At 43.7% G+C, this 21209-nt stretch overlaps 1 protein-coding gene across 8 annotated transcripts in view; it reads right to left on the bottom strand.

Moving 5' to 3' along the window:
• The window catches only part of LOC118392983 (cAMP-specific 3',5'-cyclic phosphodiesterase 4D-like), a 195967-nt gene that overhangs the window by 89172 nt on the left and 85586 nt on the right, over window positions 1–21209 (bottom strand). The window contains exon 1 of one of the 8 annotated variants that reach the window (XM_035785087.2): window positions 7527–8304. The exons of the other annotated variants lie outside the window; for them this stretch is intronic. Coding sequence (XP_035640980.1) covers window positions 7527–7573 — 47 coding nt within the window. The 5' untranslated portion in view covers window positions 7574–8304. Of the gene's footprint in view, window positions 1–7526; window positions 8305–21209 lie in introns of those variants that run through there. 8 annotated transcript variants of the gene reach the window in all.

The raw sequence follows: 21209 nt of genomic DNA on the forward strand, positions 1-21209 counted from the left end.
GGTCTATAGGAGAGAAAGAGAGGTCTAGGAGAGAAAGAGAGGTCTAGGAGAGAAATATAGGTCTAGGAGAGAAAGAGAGGTCTAGGAGAGAAAGAGAGGTCTATAGGAGAGAAAGAGAGGTCTAGGAGAGAAAGAGAGGTCTAGGAGAGAAAGAGAGGTCTATAGGAGAGAAAGAGAGGTCTAGGAGAGAAAGAGAGGTCTAGGAGAGAAAGAGAGGTCTAGGAGAGAAAGAGAGGTCTAGGAGAGAAAGAGAGGTCTATAGGAGAGAAAGAGAGGTCTAGGAGAGAAAGAGAGGTCTAGGAGAGAAAGAGAGGTCTATAGGAGAGAAAGAGAGGTCTAGGAGAGAAAGAGAGGTCTAGGAGAGAAAGAGAGGTCTAGGAGAGAAAGAGAGGCCTAGGAGAGAAAGAGAGGTCTAGGAGAGAAAGAGAGGTCTATAGGAGAGAAAGAGAGGTCTAGGAGAGAAAGAGAGGTCTAGGAGAGAAAGAGAGGTCTAGGAGAGAAAGAGAGGTCTAGGAGAGAAAGAGAGGTCTAGGAGAGAAAGAGAGGTCTAGGAGAGAAAGAGAGGTATAGGAGAGAAAGAGAGGTCTAGGAGAGAAAGAGAGGTCTATAGGAGAGAAAGAGAGGTCTAGGAGAGAAAGAGAGCATCTAATTTTCCCAGTTTCACCACGTGACTTGATTATTGAGGCATCACAGCACCAACAGCTCTTGAGCAAAGAGCTCCTTCTCAACTGCTACCATACTATCTAAATATAGACCTCACAATTCTTCTCCTCTCCTCCCTCAGCACACCACAGTGCATTGGGTTCACTGTATATGATTACTTTAGACGCTCTGGAGTTGTTGTTACGTTTAGCCTTATTTCTGAAAATAGAAATTGACATAAGACGTTTATTTGACTGTCATTATTAAAGTGCTCAGTACCAACCACACAAACATGGTAATATAACATTAAATGAAAAATATTGATGTAGGATGAAAACGTTATTTTGAGTTAGGGGGTTAAATATTTTTATAATGCAGCCAAGTGAAAATATGAAATCCACTGGAAAGATAAGGTAAAGACTGACAAAATTACAGACAAATAGCGGATTCATAGCGTCAGGCAACACAAAATGTATAGGCCTATAGATTAAGTCAAATTGTCAGTGCCAGCTACAGTATGTTATTCCTCCCACTTGAACTCTGTTCCTGAAACGACTGCTGTTTCTGTAAGTATTCATGTAATAATATTGAAAACCGTCAAGAGGCAGACAAGAACAGTCACTAGCACTCGGAGATCCAACGCTGCAAATCACTGTGGTGACCAATGTGTTTGTGACCAACTAAAAGTGAGTCTGCCAACCTAACACTAAACTAAGACACTCATTAATCCCTTCAATAAGAGCTGTAAAGTCTCGACTATCTAACTGCCAAACTATCGCTCTAAACCCAGCTTCCTTTGTTGACAAAGACATCACTTCCTGTCTACAGGTCTGAGGAGTAGAGGAAGAATCAGAGGACATGGTTCACTCTCCTGCGCTCCTACGTATGTGTGTGTTTGTGTGTGCATGCATGCTTGCTGAGTGCTAAATCCAAGTCAAAATGGGTTTTTGTAACAGCCACTCAGCCTCTCTCTCCCCAGGTGAGGCTTTGTTGTCATGGAGGTAAGTGGTAAATTTAGTCCGGCATCTGCTAGGGTTCCTAATGTCCTACTATATCAATGAGGACATGGGGCTACCAAATAGATACATACTCTATTGTAACGCTCAGCACAATTTCCCAGCCCAACATACTCTGCAAACAATAACAAAGGCTTGAGTTCAGAGCTCAACATGTACTCTGAATAAGATATTTGAAATGATAAACTATATATAAAAGTATGTGGACACCCCTTCAAAGTAGTGGATTCAGTTATTTCAGCCACACCTGTTGCTGACAGGTGTATAAAATTGAGCACAAAGCCATGCAATCTCCATAGACAAACATTGGCAGTAGAATGGCCTTACTGAACAGCTTAGTGACTTTCAATGTGGCACCTTCATAGGATGCCACCTTTCCAACAAGTCAGTTCGTCAAATTTCTGCTCAGCTAGAGCTTCCCCGGTCAACTGTAAGTGCTGTTATTGTGAAGTGGAAATGTCTAGGAAACGCGAAGTGATTGGCCACACAAGCTCACAGAACAGGACAGCCGAGTGCTGAAGCCCGTAGCGTGTAAACATCGTCTGTCCTCGGTTGCAACAGTCAATACCGAGTTCCAAACTGCCTCTGGAAGCAACGTCAGCACAAGAACTTAGTAGGAAGCTTCATGAAATGGGTTTCCATGGCCGAGCAGCCACACACAAGCCTAAGATCACCATGCGCAATGCCAAGCACCGGCTGGAGTGGTGTAAAGCTCACCACCATTGGACTCTGGAGCAGTGGAAATGCGTTCTCCAGAGTGATGAATCACACCATCTGGCAGTTGGACAGAGTAAAGGCTTGTCCATTATTAAGACTATAGTGATAAATAATGTACATCCATCTAAAAGCTCCTCTGTACACGCACGCACACACACACGCGCACACACACACACGCACATGCACACGCACACACACACACACACACACACACACACACACACACACACACACACACACACACACACACACACACACACACACACACACACACACACACACACACACACACACACACACACACTGTAGGGGATGGAAGGCGCATTCCTGTTTAAGGGGACTGAAACAGGGCTCGGTCCCTCTGCAGCAAACAGACACGCTGCCAAAATGGGTTCAGACAGCTCATCTTTAACGGAAACAAGAGAAAGCCTGTGTTCAGACAACCTTGACAACGTGGACATGTTGTTTTATGAACATTGTCACTTCATCTGACTGCTGTATCCCACCAAACCACTGAGACTACCCATAAAAGGGAAAACACATGATTGAAAAACAAAAACATAAGTATACTAAACTGGAAGTCTGTACTATACATATTTATACTACACTTAACATATACTTTTATCCTGGAATTCTAAGGAATGATTACCATCCAGATTATCTAACTAATTATAACCATTAATATAATACATTATTACCATACATTAATAGCAGCCTGCTGAAGCTAAGCCATTCAATCTATAATAACTACTGAGCATCACTTATTTCCTCAGTTAAAGGCTTAAGCATCCTTACATAACTCCCCTACATAGTCTATGTCCCAAATGGTTACCTATTCCCTACATAGCGCACTGGGCCTTTAAGCATCCGCAACACAGCAATAAACACAATGTAAAACTCCTACAAAGTTACCCGCACAAAATAGAGCATTTCATGGTAAATACCAGATGAGCTGCAAGACTGTCTCAGTAAATCAAAATCAAATCAAATTGTATTTGTCACATGCAACGAATACAACACGTGTACACCTTACAGTGAAATGTTTACTTACAAGCCCTTAACCAACCATGCAGTTTTAAGAAAAATACCTAAAAAAACAAGAAATAAAAGTAACAAAAAATGTAAGAGCAGCAGTAAAATAACACTAGCGAGGCTCTATACAAGGGATACCGATACAGAGTTAGTCGGTATTTGAGGTAATATGTACATGTAGGCAGAGTTATTAAAGTGGCTATGTATAGATAATAAACAGAGAGTAGCAGCAGCATAAAAGATGGGAGGGGGGCAACGCAAATAGTCTGGGTAGCCATTTGATTAGATGTTCAGTAGTTTTATGGCTTGGGGGTAGAAGTCTCTTGGACCTAGACCGGTACCTCTTGCTGTGCGGTAGCAGAGAGAACAGTCTATGACTAGGGTGGCTGGAGTCTTTGACAATTTTTAGGGCCTTCCTCTGGCACTGCCTGGTATAGAGGTCCTGGATGGCAGGAAGCTTGGCCCCAGTGATGTACTGGGCCGTACGTACTACCCTCTGTAGTGCCTTGCAGGCGGAGGATAAGCAGTTGCCATACCAGGCAGTGATGCAACCAGTCAGGATGCTCTCGATGGTGCAGCTGTAAAACCTTTTGAGGACCTGAGGACCCATGCCAAATCTTTTCAGACTCCTGAGGGGGAATAGGTTTTGTCGTGCCCTCTTCACGACTATCTTGGTGTGCTTGGACCATGTTAGTTTGTTGGTGATGTGGACACCAAGGAAATTGAAGCTCTCAACCTGCTCCACGACAGCCCCGTCGATGAGAATGGGGGCGCCACCTCTGGATGAGCGCCACCTCTGGATGAGCGTTTTCCTGTTTGCTTATCACGTTATACAGCTCATTGAGTGAGGTTTTAGTGCCAGCATAGAGCTGTGGTGGTATGTAGACAGCTACGAAAAATACAAATGAAAACTCTCTAGTTAGATCATGTGGTCTACAGCTTATCATGAGATACTCTACCTCAGGCGAGAAAAACCTTGAGACTTCCTTAGATATCGTGCACCAGCTGTTGTGTACAAATTAACATGGACCGCCACCCTTTGTCTTACCAGAGGCCGCTGTTCTATCCTGCCAAAACAGTGTATAAAACGGCAGCTGTATGTTAATCATGTTGTCGTTCAGCCATGACTCAGGGAAACATAAGATATTACAGTTTTTAATGTCCCGTTGGCAGGATATACGTGCTTTTAGTTTTTCCAATTGATTATCCAGCGATTGTACATAGGCCAATAGTACGGATGGCAAAGGCAGATTAGCCACTCGTTGTCGGATCCTCACAAGGCACCCGATCTCTTTCCACAATACCTCTTCCATCTTTTTCTCCGACACATTAAAGAGAAATTCTTCGTCCAGTTCAAAGTGAGTAATCACTGTTCTGATTTCCAGAAGCTCTTTTCGGTCATAAGAGATGGTAGCAGCAACATTATGTACAAAATAAGTAAAAAAATTGCAAAAAAGCAAACAAAATAGCACTGTTGGTTAAGAACCCATAAAACTGCAGCCAACCCCTCCGCACCATCTTAGTAGCACTGTGATGTCACGTTTCAGTATGACAGATGTAATCCATGTCAAGTTTGAATAAATGTGACATTACCTAGCAATAACAAAGGGTAAACAACAGGTGGGTCTAATCCTGAATGCTGATTGGTTAAAAGCACATTCCAGCCGGTGTCTATTCCACTAAATCTATGATGTTAAAATGCCTACGTACTCTGTTCCATCTGACAGCACAATCCACCGTCTCATCAGCCCAGCCAAACAATTTATAAACTTGATCTCCACCAGACATTATCTCACATTTATTTTAGACTAACATTTCGTTTTCAACAGCAGATATTTGTATAAACCTTGCAGTCTGTCTCTCAGATATGCGCAGCATTGTTTCAATATTAAAATTAGATCTCCAGCTGTCCCATAGTAATGAATGTGTCGGGGTCGGTAGTCGGGACGAGACAGACAGACAGACAGGCAGGCAGCGTTATTCAGTTGACATAATTTTTATGGATATATACAAAGAAATTTCAATTGAAAAAAGGTCAAACGAAACAAACAAAACATTGACTTTGCCGTCTTTACAGCTTCAGTGTTTGAAGTGATTGTGTTAGCTGTGTTGTTGGCTAGCTCCTCTGAACAGTGTCCTGATGAGAGAGCACATTTTCTGAGCCAGGCGAAATCGCACCTCATTAGCGTATTGTAATGGATGTATCCAAATAAATGTCTCTAGAAAATAGCTTAAACAAATGCAAATGCAGCTACTGTTGTTAGAATTTTTGACGTTTGACGTGACTGCAAGTTGGCCATAGTTGGCTAGCGAGCAAGCAAGCGATAAGAACATTGCCAGCCAGTATTGGCAATGGGACATCTAGAACAAACGACTGGGTCGCGTCTATAGATACAGAACAAAAAGACTTAATGACTAGGTTGCGTCTCTGGCAACCAAACCAATAGAAAGAACAACCCCCAGCTTTGGTAGCAACCCTAGATTTGTGTCGGGACTATATTTCGTGGAAGGATGAAATAGTATGAATAAATTAATCAAAAGAACGTTTTTAATGAAAATGTATCAATCATTACTTGAATATGTTGTTAACCTGTTTAATAAAATGATAATGCCCTCGAAGCCGGTGTGTGGAGGGCATAACAACACCCGTGCCAATATATACTCCAAACACTGGCTTCGAGAGCATCATCACTTAAATAACCAGCAGCAATTCTAAGCGTGTGTGTGTGTGTGTTAGAGAGAGAGGGGAGAGAAACAAAGAGAGAGCGATTGAGGAGGGTAGGTGAGAGAAACAATGTTTTCTGTTTACGAGCTGATTGATTAGGAGGAACATTCCTCTGTCTGTCTGTCTGTCTGTCTGTCTGTCTGTCTGTCTGTCTGTCTGTCTGTCTGTTGTGTCTTTTCTGTTTCTGGTCTGGTCTGGTCTGGTCATTGGATTGGTCTGGTCTGGTCTGGTCTGGTCTGGTCTGTCTGTCTGTCTGTCTGTCTGTCTGTCTGTCTGTCTGTCTGTCTGTCTGTCTGTCTGCTGTTCCCCTATACAGCCACAGCCTCTGGTCTGGCATCCCTCCAACGCCTTTAATCTAATACTGATTAGAGTAAACAATGGGTTGGGACAAGAGCTCCCGACCATGTGACCTGACCAAGAGAAACTCAATAGCCAATGCTAAAACCTCTGAAACAGAAAATGTGTTACATAGTTATTATATTGTCTTATATGGAGTTCCTGACCTGAGACAATGTTTGGCTGAACACATGTAGAGCACCAAAATCATTTAGATGAATCTGCACAGTATGTTCTATAGACAGCGTGACATTTGAGCTCACGCTCCAGACACTTCTGTCATTGCTCATTTCAAGTACCGCAAGCAACCATAAGCAAAAGTCTGTCTGTCTGTCTGTCTTAAACTGTACTGTACCTGCTGCATGTTAATGCTGGTCAGGAAGGAAGCAGGAAGCAGGAGGTATGGGTTGAGGTATGGGTCAATAACCTGACAGAGACTATTATGGTCCAAATATTGAGTCACCGTTATATGACCAGCACTAATAACAGACCATTTGAAGATGGGAAGCAGCAAGGAAACAGTGCACAGCAGTACATCATTTCATGGCTTTGAGAAAGCCACATCCCCAAAAGGAGTGTCTATTTAAATGGCTGATGAAAAGTGCAGAGGAGGAATCTAAAGCATGGAGCCACGGCTAGCAGGCTCTATGAGCCTCCACTGTCCTGTCTTCTGTTCTGGGATCAATAAAAGCTCTGAAAGCTTTACGGCTGGCTGCTGCTGCAGTTTATTTCTGATTTAGACTTATTTATGGATCAACTCAAGCATTTATTGTGGGAGAAAATGGCAGGAAATATGTGGCCCAATGAACAATACATCTCCCAGAGAAGGGTTTGGGCTGAACTGGGCTGCCTGTCGGGAGTACTAACTGCCCTGGAACATAAATACAGTACACAGGAAAAACACAGGACACAGGAGAACATGCACGAAAACAAATGTTGACGGGGGGCTGGCTTAAGTTTAGATGGAAGAGAGCTGCTGAACTCACATCCACTACTGTTGCTGCCATCATGAACACACACAAGCACACAAACATAAACACACATACACACACACTCACCATATCCATGAGTGTCTCCTGAAAGGGAAGTTGCTGAAGTGCATCATAGTCCTTTCCTGCACCCTGTGGCAGAGTCCAGGCTTCTTGGAACTGTGTACTGAATCTTTCCTCTAACCTTTAACACGATCTACACACACTGCCCTCCACGTGCTGCAACCACTTCCAAAACAACATCATGTCTGCATGCCCCTTACAGTGCTCTACACCATATTAATAATACTCATTCCAATGATGTGCCACCACGTGAACAAGTCATCATGTAGTCAGTAGATGGGATATGAAAAGGCTACATACTGCAAGGCCACCCAAGCTTGGATAAACAAATGCAGTTTGGTGCATGCAAGCCTTCAGAGGTGTAAATGAGAGTCCTCAGAGCTGTGACCCAGGAGTCCACACAGGATCAGCTACTAGTTTCTCAGGCGGCTGCTCTTTTCTCCGAGGGATTCTTCCAGCGAGGACCTGGAAATCGCTGTCCCACATCCTCATGGTGAACGGGCTCAGGAATTCATCTATCCGGAAACCATTCCTTTTCCTGAAAGCCAGGGAAGACGGTTGGAGCAGGAGCAGTCAACACTGGCCTGACAGAGCATGTTACTCTCTCTCTGTCTCTCCCTATATCTCTATGTCGATCTTCCTCTCTCCTATTTCTATCTCTCTCTTCCTCTCACCTATCTCTCTCTTCTATCTCTCTCTTCCTCTCTCCATCCTCCTCTCTCCTATCTCTCTCTTCCTCTCTCCTATCTCTATGTCTATCTCTTCCTCTCTAGATTCTGCCTGTCCCCATTAGCTCCCATTAGGAATAAGGGGTAAAATAATTTGTGAAGCGCCGCGCTCTCATCCCTGCTCTCCCTCTCATCCCTGCTCTCCCTGCTCTCCCTCCCTCCCTCCCTCCCTAATTCCTTCCTTCCTTCCTTCCTAGTCAGTCTGAGGGATGTCCTGACCCTGTTAGGTGTGAGACTGCTCCTTCTGTGTACAGTGAGCTAAACCTATTGATCCTCTTAGTGCACACAGCTCAGCCTTCATTCAGTGGGAAGAGGAGGAGAGGAGGAGATGAGAGGAGAGGAGGGGAGGAGAGGAGGGAGGGAGGGAGGAGAGAAGCTTCCCAGTCCTCTAAGGCTTGGTTTTGCTGACCTGCAGTCACATATGTCTGTACAATGCAGACTGCAGACATCTGTGTTTGTGAGTGTGTAGGAAAATGTGTGTGCAAGTGTGCGTGTGCATGTGTGTGAGTGTGTGTGTGAGTGTGCAGCTTGTCAACTTGTGGCACTGCAGTGAGGTAAAAACCAAACACACATGCATACCGCATGCACACACATAAACACACACACGGATTTCTTCTCAGAGATAGGCTAGTGTGGTGGTGACATCTGTCATTTCCCAAATGTACATATTACCATTAACGCTAAAACAAAAACTCTCCCTCTTTCTCTGTCCCTCAATCAACACCACTATCTTTCTCTAGCTCCTTCCTTCTCCATCTCTATCCAGTCTGAGGCTTGGTTCTTTTCTATAATTTATTTTCTCTCTCTCACTATGGTTTCCCACTCTCTCTGTCCCTCCCCCACTTTCTCTCCCTCCTCTTCCCTTATCTCTCTCTTCCTCGCCTTCCTCTTCCCTACTCTCTCTCTTTCTCTCACTGTGCCAACACATCATTGAACCATGACCTTTCCGACTGCAGAACTAATGCTGGCGCATGTTTCTGTGTCTGTATGTGTCTAGGTTGGGGATGGGCAACTTTGATGGGAGTGGGGGCCACAAAAAACTCAAAGAACTCATCATGAAGTGCCGCAGTGATGAGTGGGTCTGCGTATCCACATCCATACCGACACATGCAATCAGAGTCGTCTCTAACATTTTGTTGGCGTTTTATTGTTGCAGTTTTAGAGCAAGTTTGGAAAAATTCAATACATTTTGCCATGGGGCAGAGAGAAGATTTTGCTGTTTTATAATACATTTCATGCAACTCTACTCATTCTGCCATGGGGCAGAGATGAACATTTACCCTCTGAAATGTAGAGCTCTCCTGACAGTTATCCAACTCTGTATCAATACTCATTACAATACCACCACTAATCTCAAACGCTGATGAAAATGTTCTTACATATTCTGGAGTTTAGGTATTACAATTATCTGAAGTCAAAACAGGACACAATAATAGTGAAACAAGACAGTGTGTTCATCAATGAACATGTAACATACACTGAGTGTACAAAACACTAGGAACACCTGCTTTTTCCATGACAGACTGACCAGGTGAATCCAGGTGAAAGCTACGATCCCTTATTGATGTCACTTAAATCAGTGTAGATGAAAGGGGAGGAGACAGGTTAAAGAATAATTTTTAAGCCTTGAGACAATTGAGACGTGGATTGTGTGTGTGTGTTCCATTCAGAGGGTGAATGGGCAAGACAAAATATTTAAGTGCCTTTGAACGAGGTATGGTAGTAGGTGCCAGGTGCACTGGCTTGAGTGTGTCAAGAACTGCAATGCTGCTGGGTTTTCCACGCTCAACAGTTTCCCGTGTATTTCAAGAACTGTCCACCATCCAAAGGACATCCAGCCAACTTGACACAACTGTGTGAAGCATTGGAGTCAACATGGGCCAGCATCCCTGTGGGACATTTTCGACAACTTGAGTCCATGCCCCGACGAATTGAGACTGTTCTGAGGGTAAAAAGGGTGCAACTCAATATTAGGAAGGTTTTCCTAATGTTTGGTATACTCAGTGTATGTTGTACAATGCAGACGTGTGTGTGTGTGTGTGTGTGTGTGTGTGTGTGTGTGTGTGTGTGTGTGTGTGTGTGTGTGTGTGTGTGTGTGTGTGTGTGTGTGTGTGTGTGTGTGTGTGTGTGTGTGTGTGTGTGTGTGTGTGTGTGTGTGTGTGTGTGTGTGTGTGTGTGTGTGTGTGTGTGTGTGATGCTGGGTTGAGGTCAGCGTTAGCCCATTCTGAGTATGTGAGTGGGTGTGTGTGTGTGAGCATTAAAACTATCATCCTGGCTCTGAGCCAATTGCTGCGGTCTGAAAAACAGGATTCAGTCCTGCCTCTTACACACATCCTGCCCAACACACACGTCAGCAGTCTCTCAACTCCTGCCAGGAGTCAAAACGCCGCTTGCCCTCCACAAACCCTCTCTATCAACCACCCGTCAGTGAGAGAGGAAGGAGTGGAAGGGTGGAGAGGAGAAGGTATGGGGTTCATTTGGGTGGTAACCAAGTAGAGGAATTCCTTTCCTTTGACTAGGGTGAAATAATACATAGTTTACTGTGTATACTGTAATGTTCTTTTTATCAACGCACGCTAGTGATGGGCAGGTTGACTCATAACCCGCAATCCCAGCGGTTATATCTGCAGGGCGTGTAGGTTTAGGGTCATGAAATATTTTGTGGATGAATGGCGGACGGGATAAAACATTTAAATACGTAAAAAAATACATACATGTATAATTCTTGTGCAATTCATATCTATAGGCTACATTGAGGTTTTTCTTTCATTATGTTTTATCTGGCCCATGTTTTAGGGCCTAACTGTACACTCACCAAATACACGCCAATTGCCAAATTCTTTTGGGAACTTGAGCAGAATATGTTAACGTCGATCCATTGAGGCAAAAAGCCACGTCGTAGTTTAATTCAATAAGAGAAAAGCTGTGAAATGGAGGGCAGAAAGAAAATAGGAGGGTCAGAACAGTAACCTGATGTTTAGGAAAGATTTGGTGAAGTGATAAAAGAGGATGATAGCAGTGATAGCAGGATGATAGCGGATGTGTTACAGTGTGTAAGATGATTGTGAGGCACTCCGCGTTGCATTGTGCATAAGAACAGCCCTTAGCCATGGTAAATTGGCCATATACCACACCTCCTCAGGCCTTATTTTAATTCTAGTGCAACAAGTAATGAAGAAGAATGCATGTATATAAACTACCTGCCCTCCAGGACACCTACACCACCCGGTGTCACAGGAAGGCCAAAAGGATCATCAAGGACAACAACCCCCCGAGCCACTGCCTGTTCACCCCGCTATCATCCAGAAGGCGAGGTCAGTACAGGTGCATCAAACCAGGGACCGAGAGACTGCAAAACAGCTTCTATCTCAAGGCCATCAGACTGTTAAACAGCCACCAATAACATTGAGTGGCTGCTGACAACATACTGACACAACTCCAGCCACTTTAATCATGGAAATTGATGGAAATTGGTGTAAAAATGTATCACTAGCCACTTTAAACAATGCTACTTAATATAATGTTTACACACCCTACATTACTCATCTCATATGTATATACTGTACTCTATACCATCTACTGCATCTTGCCTATGCTGTTCGGCCATCACTCATTCATATATTTTATGTAAAAATTCTTATTCATTCCTTTACACTTGTGTGTATAAATTAAATTATTTGTTAGATATTACCGCATGGTCAGATTTAGAAGAACAAGCATATCGCTACACTCCCATTAACATCTGCTAACCATGTGTATGTGACAAATAAGATTTGATTTGACAAGTGGACCAACAAATAGCCTAACAAAATGTTGGAAATTATAGGCAGAAACATAAGCCTACCTTCAAAATCATTCTGCCATCTCTGAGTGTACAGCCTTTTTTTCTATATTTGCAGGTTAGGGTTGGGTGCACTTTATCACATATAGTCGGATGGTTACGGATGGGTTATTAGCAGTTGTGTGCTGGTGCGGGTGAACAAACAACTGACCTGTACATTACTAACACACACACACACACATGCCATCATCCAAAGAGACCCTATCTCATCTAGCATCTCTGTGTCTGTCTGTCTGTGGTTTTGTTTCATAACGATGGTCCCAGTGTTCGGGCTGTTCCTCCTGAACACTGGTAAGCTGTCACTGTGAATCCTGCAGCCTGCCACACTACAGACAGACAGGGGAGATAGGGAAAGGCCACAGTGGTGGGTACCGAGACAAAGAGAGAGAGAGAGAGGGAGGGGGAGAGAGACCGAGAAAGGCAGAGAGAGACAGAGAGAAGGATGGCGGTGTGTGTGTATTTAAAAAAAAAAATGTAACTGCCTGTTCAGGGGCAGAACGACAGATTTGTACCTTGTCAGCTCTGGGATTTGAACTTGCAACCTTCCAGTTACTAGTCCAACGCTCCAACCACTAGCCTTCCCTAGGCTACCCTGCCGCCCCACTAGGCTACCCTGCCACCCCACTAGGCTACCCTGCCACCCCAGGGGGAAGGGGGTAGAAAAGAGAAAGGAGATTGGAGAGACGGGAAAGGTCACAGTGGGTAAACATAGCTGCACTAAAAATCATAGCGAGATGGGGAAGAGGGGGTGCAACTCAATATTAGGAAAGTGTTCCTAATGTTATATACAATCGTGGCCAAAAGTTGAGAAAGTCACAAATATACATTTTCACAAAGTTTGCTGCTTCAGTGTCTTTAGATATTTTTATCAGATGTTACTATGGAATACTAAAGTATAAATACAAGCATTTCATAACTATCAAAGGCTTTTATTGACAATTACATGAAGTTGATGCAAAGAGTCAATATTTGCAGTGTTGACCCTTCTCTTTCAAGACCTCTGCAATCCGCCCTGCCATGCTGTCAATTAACTTCTGATCCACATCCTGACTGATGGCAGCCCATTCTTGTATAATCAATGCTTGGAGTTTGTCAGAATTTGTGGGTTTTTGTTTGTCCACCCTCCTCTTGAGGATTGACTACAAGTTCTCAATGGGATTAAGGTCTGGGGAGTTTCCTGCCCATAGACCCAAAATATCGATGTTTTGTTCCCCGAGTCACTTAGTTATCACTTTTGCCTTATGGTAAGGTGGTCCATCATGCTGGAAAAGGCATTGTTCATCACCAAACTGGTCCTGGATGGTTGGGAGAAGTTGCTCTTGGAGAATGTGTTGGTACCATTCTTAATTCATGGCTGTGTTCTTAGGCAAAATTGTGAATGAGCCCACTCCCTTGGCTGAGAAGCAACCCCACACATGAATGGTCTCAGGATGCTTTACTGTTGGCATGACACAGGACTGATGGTAGCGCTCACCTTGTCTTCTCTGGACAAGTTTCTTTTAAACCTTTTGCAGAATATCAGTCTGTCCCTGATGCTTTTCCTGGAGAGAAGTGGCTTCTTTGCTGCCCTTCTTGACACCAGGCCATCCTACAAAACTCTTCGCCTCACTGTGCGTGCAGATGCACTCACACCTGCCTGCTGCCATTCCTGAGCAAGCTCTGTACTTGTGGTGCCCCGATCCCGCAGCTGAATCAACTTTAGGAGACGGTCCTGGCGCTTGCTGGTCTCTCTTGGGCCCCCTGAAGCCTTCACAACAATTGAACCGCTCTCCTTTAAGTTCTTGATGATCCGATAAATGGTTGATTTAGGTGCAATCTTACTGGCAGCAATATCCTTGCCTGTGAAGCCCTTTTTGTGCAAAGCAATGATGACGACACGTGTGTCCTTGGAGTTAACCATGATTGACAGAGGAAGAACAATGATTCCAAGCACCACTCTCCTTTTGAAGCTTCCAGTCTGTTATTCGAACTCAATCAGCATGACAGAGTGATCTCCAGCCTTGTCCTCGTCAACACTCACACCTGTGTTAACTAGAGAATCACTGACATGATGTCAGCTGGTCCTTTTGTGGCAGGGCTGAAATGCAGTGGAAATGTTTTCTTGAGATTGAGTTCATTTGCATTGCAAAGAGGGACTTCGCAATTAATTGCAATTCATATGATAACTCTTCATAACATTCTGGAGTATATGCAAATTGCAATCATACAAACTGAGGCAGCAGACTTTGTGAAATTAATATTTGTGTCATTCTCAAAACTTTTGGCCACGACCGTACACTCAGTATATGTCAGCTGCAGAGAGACAAGAGAGAGCCATAATAAAAATGAGTGTTGATCAGTCATGAAAATAAAAGTGCTGAAAACTTGTTGGCTCACTATTTAAAAAGAAGATGGAGAACCAGCTATAGGATGAAATGTACCAGCGTTTTGGCACAGGTACAGCCGACTAGCGCTAGCTAATGTTACCTAGGATGTTTTTAAAATAAATAAATATCCTACATATATATATATATTTTACAAATCGACACTTGGAGTCAAAGTATCAATATAATATCGACCTAAGTAATATTGCGATATGTAACTGTATTGATTTCCCACACATTACTTCTGTTAACATCACAACACATTATGGATTCCTATGCTTGGAGTGGAAATGGAGGCCAGGATTTTATACTCCTTGGATTTGGATATCGATTTCATGTGTGCTGACATTTATCTCCAGATCAATAGCTGAGAGAACAGTGGAGAACAACCTCCAATATGTCTACTTAGAAAACAATAGAATGCCATTTCAATTACATAGGTAATGAGATAGTGAGTCTCTAAGTGCTTTTTTGTCATTTAATCACAGAAATATGCCTTCCACTGCTCAGTTCTCAGTCGCAAATAGGTGGTGTTGGCTTATTGACAGAAATTAGGGTCTGGTAGCCCGCCGGGCTGCCAAATCTAGGGTGCATTATGTCCACAAAGGGGATGCCGCCGTAAAATTCGAGGCATTATCAAGTGCTTGTCAAATTGTGAATGAGAGACTACTGAAGTGAGTGCAGCCTGCGCTGTACACACTCATTATGCAGCCTTACAATGTACTAAAAATCAAAACATATAGCCCATCTTTTGTAGAACAACTAAGTACATAAATAACTCTAAATTAAGTATATAGGAGTACCTATTCCTTTGTTAACTGCTCAACACAGAATAGCAGCATGTGCTCACTCCCTCAAATCGTTTGGAGAAAATATCCTTTCTATTTTATTCAGCTTGGTTCAATTGTATTCTTCATACTATTAAATAATATAAAATAATGCCACGGAATTAAAAGCAAATCTTGTCTGCTAAATGAACTAGTGTAGCTCACAGCCATTTGCCATAGTCACATCAGGATCTAACATAAGGACAACTCAGAATATCAGAGTATGCTATTATTTTCTTTTGAAATAGACTACATTTTCTTCATATCACGCTTCTTTATACCTGTCTAAAATAAGTAATGGATTTATTGTGAAGGTGTAGGCTATATTACATGGAATTATTAGACTTTTTAAAATGGCTTGTAGTCTATGTGTGGAAGCCAGGAGATGCTAAATGTGTTTATGTTAATTAACCAACAGTTATTTGCTTGACAATCACCGGCCTATGAAATTTCATGACCGCCACAGCCCTGGCAGGCTGCCAAATCTATCAAAGTATTCTTCATCTCAAATTCATATGGGAATATAACAGAAATGTGAACAGTTGAGTGAAGAGTGAAGGACCCTCTATTCTCAGTACATCAGGCCCTAGAGAGAGGGTGAGATGTAGGTGGGCTATCTCGGCAAGCTGTCCGTCAAACGGGTAGCCGTGGAAATGCCAAGGCCCCCGCTTGCCCTCCTTGTCATTCATAGCCTGTGATGAGATGGCATTTCACTAAAGGTTAACTCATTTTCCCATCAAATTATACATTGGTAATTAGATACACAAAACCTAATGTGGGGGTTGGTAGCATTAAGCGCTGGTTGGAGAAATAATGTGTTTGAGCATCTCAATACTAAAATGTTGCATTAGGTGCAGATCAACAAGAAGCCTATTCCACTGTTATTCTCTTGTAAATCCCTGTCTCTGAAACCGTTAGGAAGACAACGTTCACATTTGAATGGGATATGTCCATTTTAGCACCAAAAATAATAAAAGGTCACTCACACGTGAATCATTTTAATAGCACACCATGCCATCCCAATGACCCCATAGATCCTCAACATTCAGGCCTTGCCTCTAATTCAGCTGGCTAACAAGGTTGGCTACATATTGAAGTATGCTTTACATAGATTCACTGACTTTAGCAAATGATATGAGATGGATGCTGCTTCAGTGGCTAAAAAACAGTAATATGGCGTGATCACCAGGCACCATGCTGCAGAGTATCTGGTTTGAAGTACTTTAGCTGTTGTTGATGCTATTATCTGTTTCTATGTTTTAATAACTGCCTCTCCCTGGAGCAGGTACAGATGGGAAGCTGTTTAAATATCAATGGGCCATGACTGCAGGCAATTCTCACTACAGTACCACCAGCTGCAGCTAACTAACATGCCTCTCTGTAAGACTTACTCCCCCTCTTACTCAGAGGACCAGTTTTAAGTGTGAGCCAATCTGAATCTCTATCACAGTTGGGGTGACAGAGGGCACATTGTTTATTATGCAGTGTCAGGGCACTCCACCCTTACTACATCCCTGACTACAGCCAGCTAGGAGCCTACTACATCCCTGACTACAGCCAGCTAGGAGCCTACTCCACATTTACTACATCCCTGACTACAGCCAGCTAAGAGCCTACTCCACCCTTACTACATCCCTGACTACAGCCAGCTAGGAGCCTACTCCACCCTTACTACATCCCTGACAACAGCCAGCTAGGAGCCTACTTCACCCTTACTACACCCCTGACTACAGCCAGCTAGGAGCCTACTCCATCTGGCTTCCAGCCCATCACCCCTCACTCTCTGTCCTATGACCAGACAAGCCCCTCCACCTCCACCTCCACGCACACCCCATCACTGGATCTCAGGCTAATGCCATTTTACTAACCCCACTAGCCAGCTCCAGCTGACTGTCCGAGCACCCTCGACTCCACCCCTGGTCATCGTGTCTTGATTCGTGAATCCCGTCCAGAAATATAATTTGTCCTGCATTGCACCAGTGTTATGTCATTATGGCAGCTCTGCCTGATGCTGGTCTGCTTCTCCCAGTGCTTCTCTCAGTTTGGAAATGAATCACTGATCACACTGCTCTGGATCACCACACTCATCTACAGTATCTGGGTGTTATTAGTACTGCCTCAGAGTGCTGCAATGATCTCCAATGACCTCCAGGATATGGTAATAATCAAAGGATAAAGTTGGCCCGATGCACAGATCTACTATATCAGCTGACCCTCCGGAAATCCTAACCGTAACAAGCCAAACAAGCCAAAACTGAGCTTCAGTGTCTATGGTCAATTTCAATTTCCTTCATATCAAATGCTATGGCAATGTTAAACTAAATTGATATCATACTTAGTGTTTGCTATGATAAACTCATATGATAAATTATAGAATACAACTGTATTTTGCAAAATCATCAGTGACTGACAATGGTGCTGTGAGAGATGTGGGTAACCTGCCTAGCAACAGGGGAGCTGACCAGACCTCTCCCTCCATCTATAACTGTGTTGACCAGACCTCCCTCCAACCAATAACTGTGTGTCCTGTCCTTCCAGGGAAGAGCAGAGTGGAGCAGGAGGAAATATGATCCAGTCATTTAGAACTGGTTCAGGCTCTTTGTTAGAGAACAATTAACTGAGATGAATTAAATAATCAACACCTCATGTCGGAGAACCATTTGCATAATGGCAATTCATTGAACAACACGTTTCTCATATAACACATTTCTCTCGAATTCCATTACGGAGCATCAATTATGAAAACAGCTGAGTGTAAGAGGAGCTTGGGCAACATTAAACTGTAAAAGCAATTACAAGCTAGGTGGAGGCAGCCAGGCCATAACATTACCCAAAAGGCTCTGTCTATGAGATGATATGTCTGATAGCTCAGGGACACGACTAGGTTAGTATGATCTAATGTAATATTGAATTATTCTGTTTTGATGACAACACTAAGGCTTTACAGTACATGGCAGTAACATTATTTTACAGGATTTACAGATAAGTAACATATGTAGTTATTTTGTAGTTATTTATAAACGTGATAAGAATCAATTGTATTATTAGAAGAGGAGTTGACTGCAATACTAAAATAACTGGTTAAGGTTTTGAACCCCCCATGCTACTGTCCCCTACCCTGAGTAACAGTGACAGAGCCCAAAGGAGAGGACCTGGGCCACTGTGTCTGCTCCTGCCAAAGCCCAGATGACATTTAAAAGTCAAGGGTTCACCACAGCTTCGCCTGCCTCAAGTCATTCCCACCTATACCTTACCACCAGTGAGTGGAAGGTTTTGAGTGAAAACCCCCACTGGGAGATGATATCTAGGACAGAGACACACAGCTTAGGGACAGATCATATACAGTGGAGCAAAAAAGTATTTAGTCAGCCACCAATTGTGCAAGTTATCCCACTTAAAAAGATGAGAGAGGCCTGTAATTCTCATCATAGGTACACTTCAACTATGACAGACAAAATGAGGAAAGAAAATCCAGAAAATCACATTGTAGGATTTTTAATGAATTTATTTGCAAATTATGGCCAAACAGTTCTATTTTTGTTTCATCAGACCAGAAGAAATTTCACCAAAAAGTACGATCTTTGTCCCCATGTGCAGTTGCAAACCGTAGTCTGGCTTTTTTATGGCGGTTTTGGAGCAGTGGCTTCTTCCTTGCTGAGTGGCCATTCAGGTTATGGCGATATAGAACTTGTTTTACTGTGGATATAGATACCTTTGTACCTGCTTCCTCCAGAATCTTCACAAGGTCTTTTGCTGTTGTTCTGGGATTGATTTGCACTTTTCGCAGCACAGTACATTCATCTCTAGGAGACAGAACGCGTCTCCTTCCTGAGCGGTATGACGGCTGTGTGGTCCCATGGTGTTTATACTTGCGTACTATTGTTTGTATGGAAGAACGTGGTACCTTCAGGCGTTTGGAAGTTTCTCCCAAGGATGAACCAGACTTGTGGAGGTCTACAATATCTATTCTGAGGTCTTGGCTGATTTCTTTTGATTTTCCCATGACGTCAAGCAAAGAGGCACTGAGTTTGAAGTTAGGCCTTGAAATACATCCACATGTACACCTCCAATTGACTCAAATTATGTCAATTAGACTATCAGAAGCTTCTAAAGCCATGACATAATTTTCTGTGATTTTCCAAGCTGTAAAAGGCATAGTGAACTTAGTGTATGTAAACTTCTGACCCACTGGGATAATCTGTCTGTAAACAATTGTTGGAAAAATTACTTGTGTCATGCACAAAGCAGATGTCCTAACCAACTTGCCAAAACTATAGTGTGTTAACAATAAATGTGTGGAGTGGTTGAAAAACAAGTTTTAATGACTCCAACCTAAGTGTATTTAAACTTCTGACATCAACTGTATATTTGGGGAGCTTCCCCCATTCTTCTCTGCAGAACCTCTCAAGCTCTGTCAGGTTGGATGGAGAGCGTCGCTTCACAGCCATGTTCAGGTCTCTTCAGAGATGTTTGATTGCGTTCAAGTCCGGGCTCTGGCTGGTCCACTCCTGCTTTGTATTGGCTGTGTGCTTAGGGTCACTGTACATGTATGACCCTGACTCTACAGTCAAGTCCCCATCACTTCAAGTTGTTTTTCAAAGGGAGGAAGAGAAGAATGACAGACAAATATGTAGCTGGGGCTTATAACGAGGGAATTAGTGGAGGGGAGAAATAGAATAAAAGTGTTATTACAGATGTGATGAGACAGGAGGATGAAGAGAGGAGAGAGGACAGGAGAAAGAGGAGGAATTACAGACCATTCAAATAAATGTTTTATAAGCTGAAGTGCCAGAATGGCTGAAGGAAGTGGATGTTTTAAAGACCTGCAAGGGTTCTCTGAAAGCCAGGGTCGCGGTTTGTGCGGCGGATGAAAAGGCTACATCTTGGGTTGGCTGAATGAACAAGGCTTCATTCAATGAACTGAATTTGACCTTTCCTATATTCACACTATAAAGGACTGCAGGAAGTGGTGTTTTAAGAGCAAGGTAAGCCTGCAAGGATCCTGTAAAAGCTCTAAGAGCCATTGTGGAGAAGTAAGGGTGTGAGGAAGCAAGACTAGGAATATTATGAGAGAACAAACATACAGGAAGTGAACAGAATGTTACCTTAGCTAATGGTATATATTCACATTGAATTGAACAGTGCATTACTAACAGGCACAGACTGTCTTGGGAAACGGTGAGTTTCCCATCCCGTCATGTTTAGAGGTCAACCCTAATCATTTCAATGGCATGGCATCCTACTTCAGTGCTCCCTCTACTTCGCCCATCAGATGGGAGCCCCAACCACCGAGAGGTTGCCACTGTTATTTCCCTGCTGACCTGACGGGTGTTGGAGTGGGCTATGGCTGTCTGGGAGAGAGGAGAGGAGGAGCTGGGTTCCTATGAGGAGTTCAGGGCTTTGTTCAGAGGAGTCTTTGATCATCCACCGGAGGGCAGAGAGGGGGGTGAGCATCAACTTCAACTACGGAAGGATGGCCAGACAGCTGCGAAGTACACCCTCACTTTCCGGACAGTGGCAGCATCCAGTGGATGGAATGAGCTGGTGCACCGCACCCTATTCAGAAGAGGACTGTGCAAAGAGGTCCAGACAGAGTTGGTATACCGAGACAACACCCTCTCCTTGAACACACTCATCGTGATGGCCATCCGTATGGAGAACCTTCTTCGAGAGTGTCAGCACCCACATCGCCTCTCTCCCTCCTTCGTTGACTGTCAGAGCCTGAACCCGTGGAGGATGGGGCCAAATGCCTTCCCGCGGCTGAGCAACGCCGTCAGAGACAGCTGGGGCTCTGTCCCTATTGTGGTCAAGAGGGGCACCAGCTTCAACGGTATCCGGTACGTTCCAACCCGGGGTCCACGAGAGCAGAGGAACGGCCCCGTGGTCACCCGTCTCCTGGGTTAGGCGTGAGCATTCCATTATCACTTTCC

This window comes from Oncorhynchus keta, chromosome 14 (assembly GCF_023373465.1).
Source record: "Oncorhynchus keta strain PuntledgeMale-10-30-2019 chromosome 14, Oket_V2, whole genome shotgun sequence".
Taxonomy (NCBI): domain Eukaryota; kingdom Metazoa; phylum Chordata; class Actinopteri; order Salmoniformes; family Salmonidae; genus Oncorhynchus; species Oncorhynchus keta.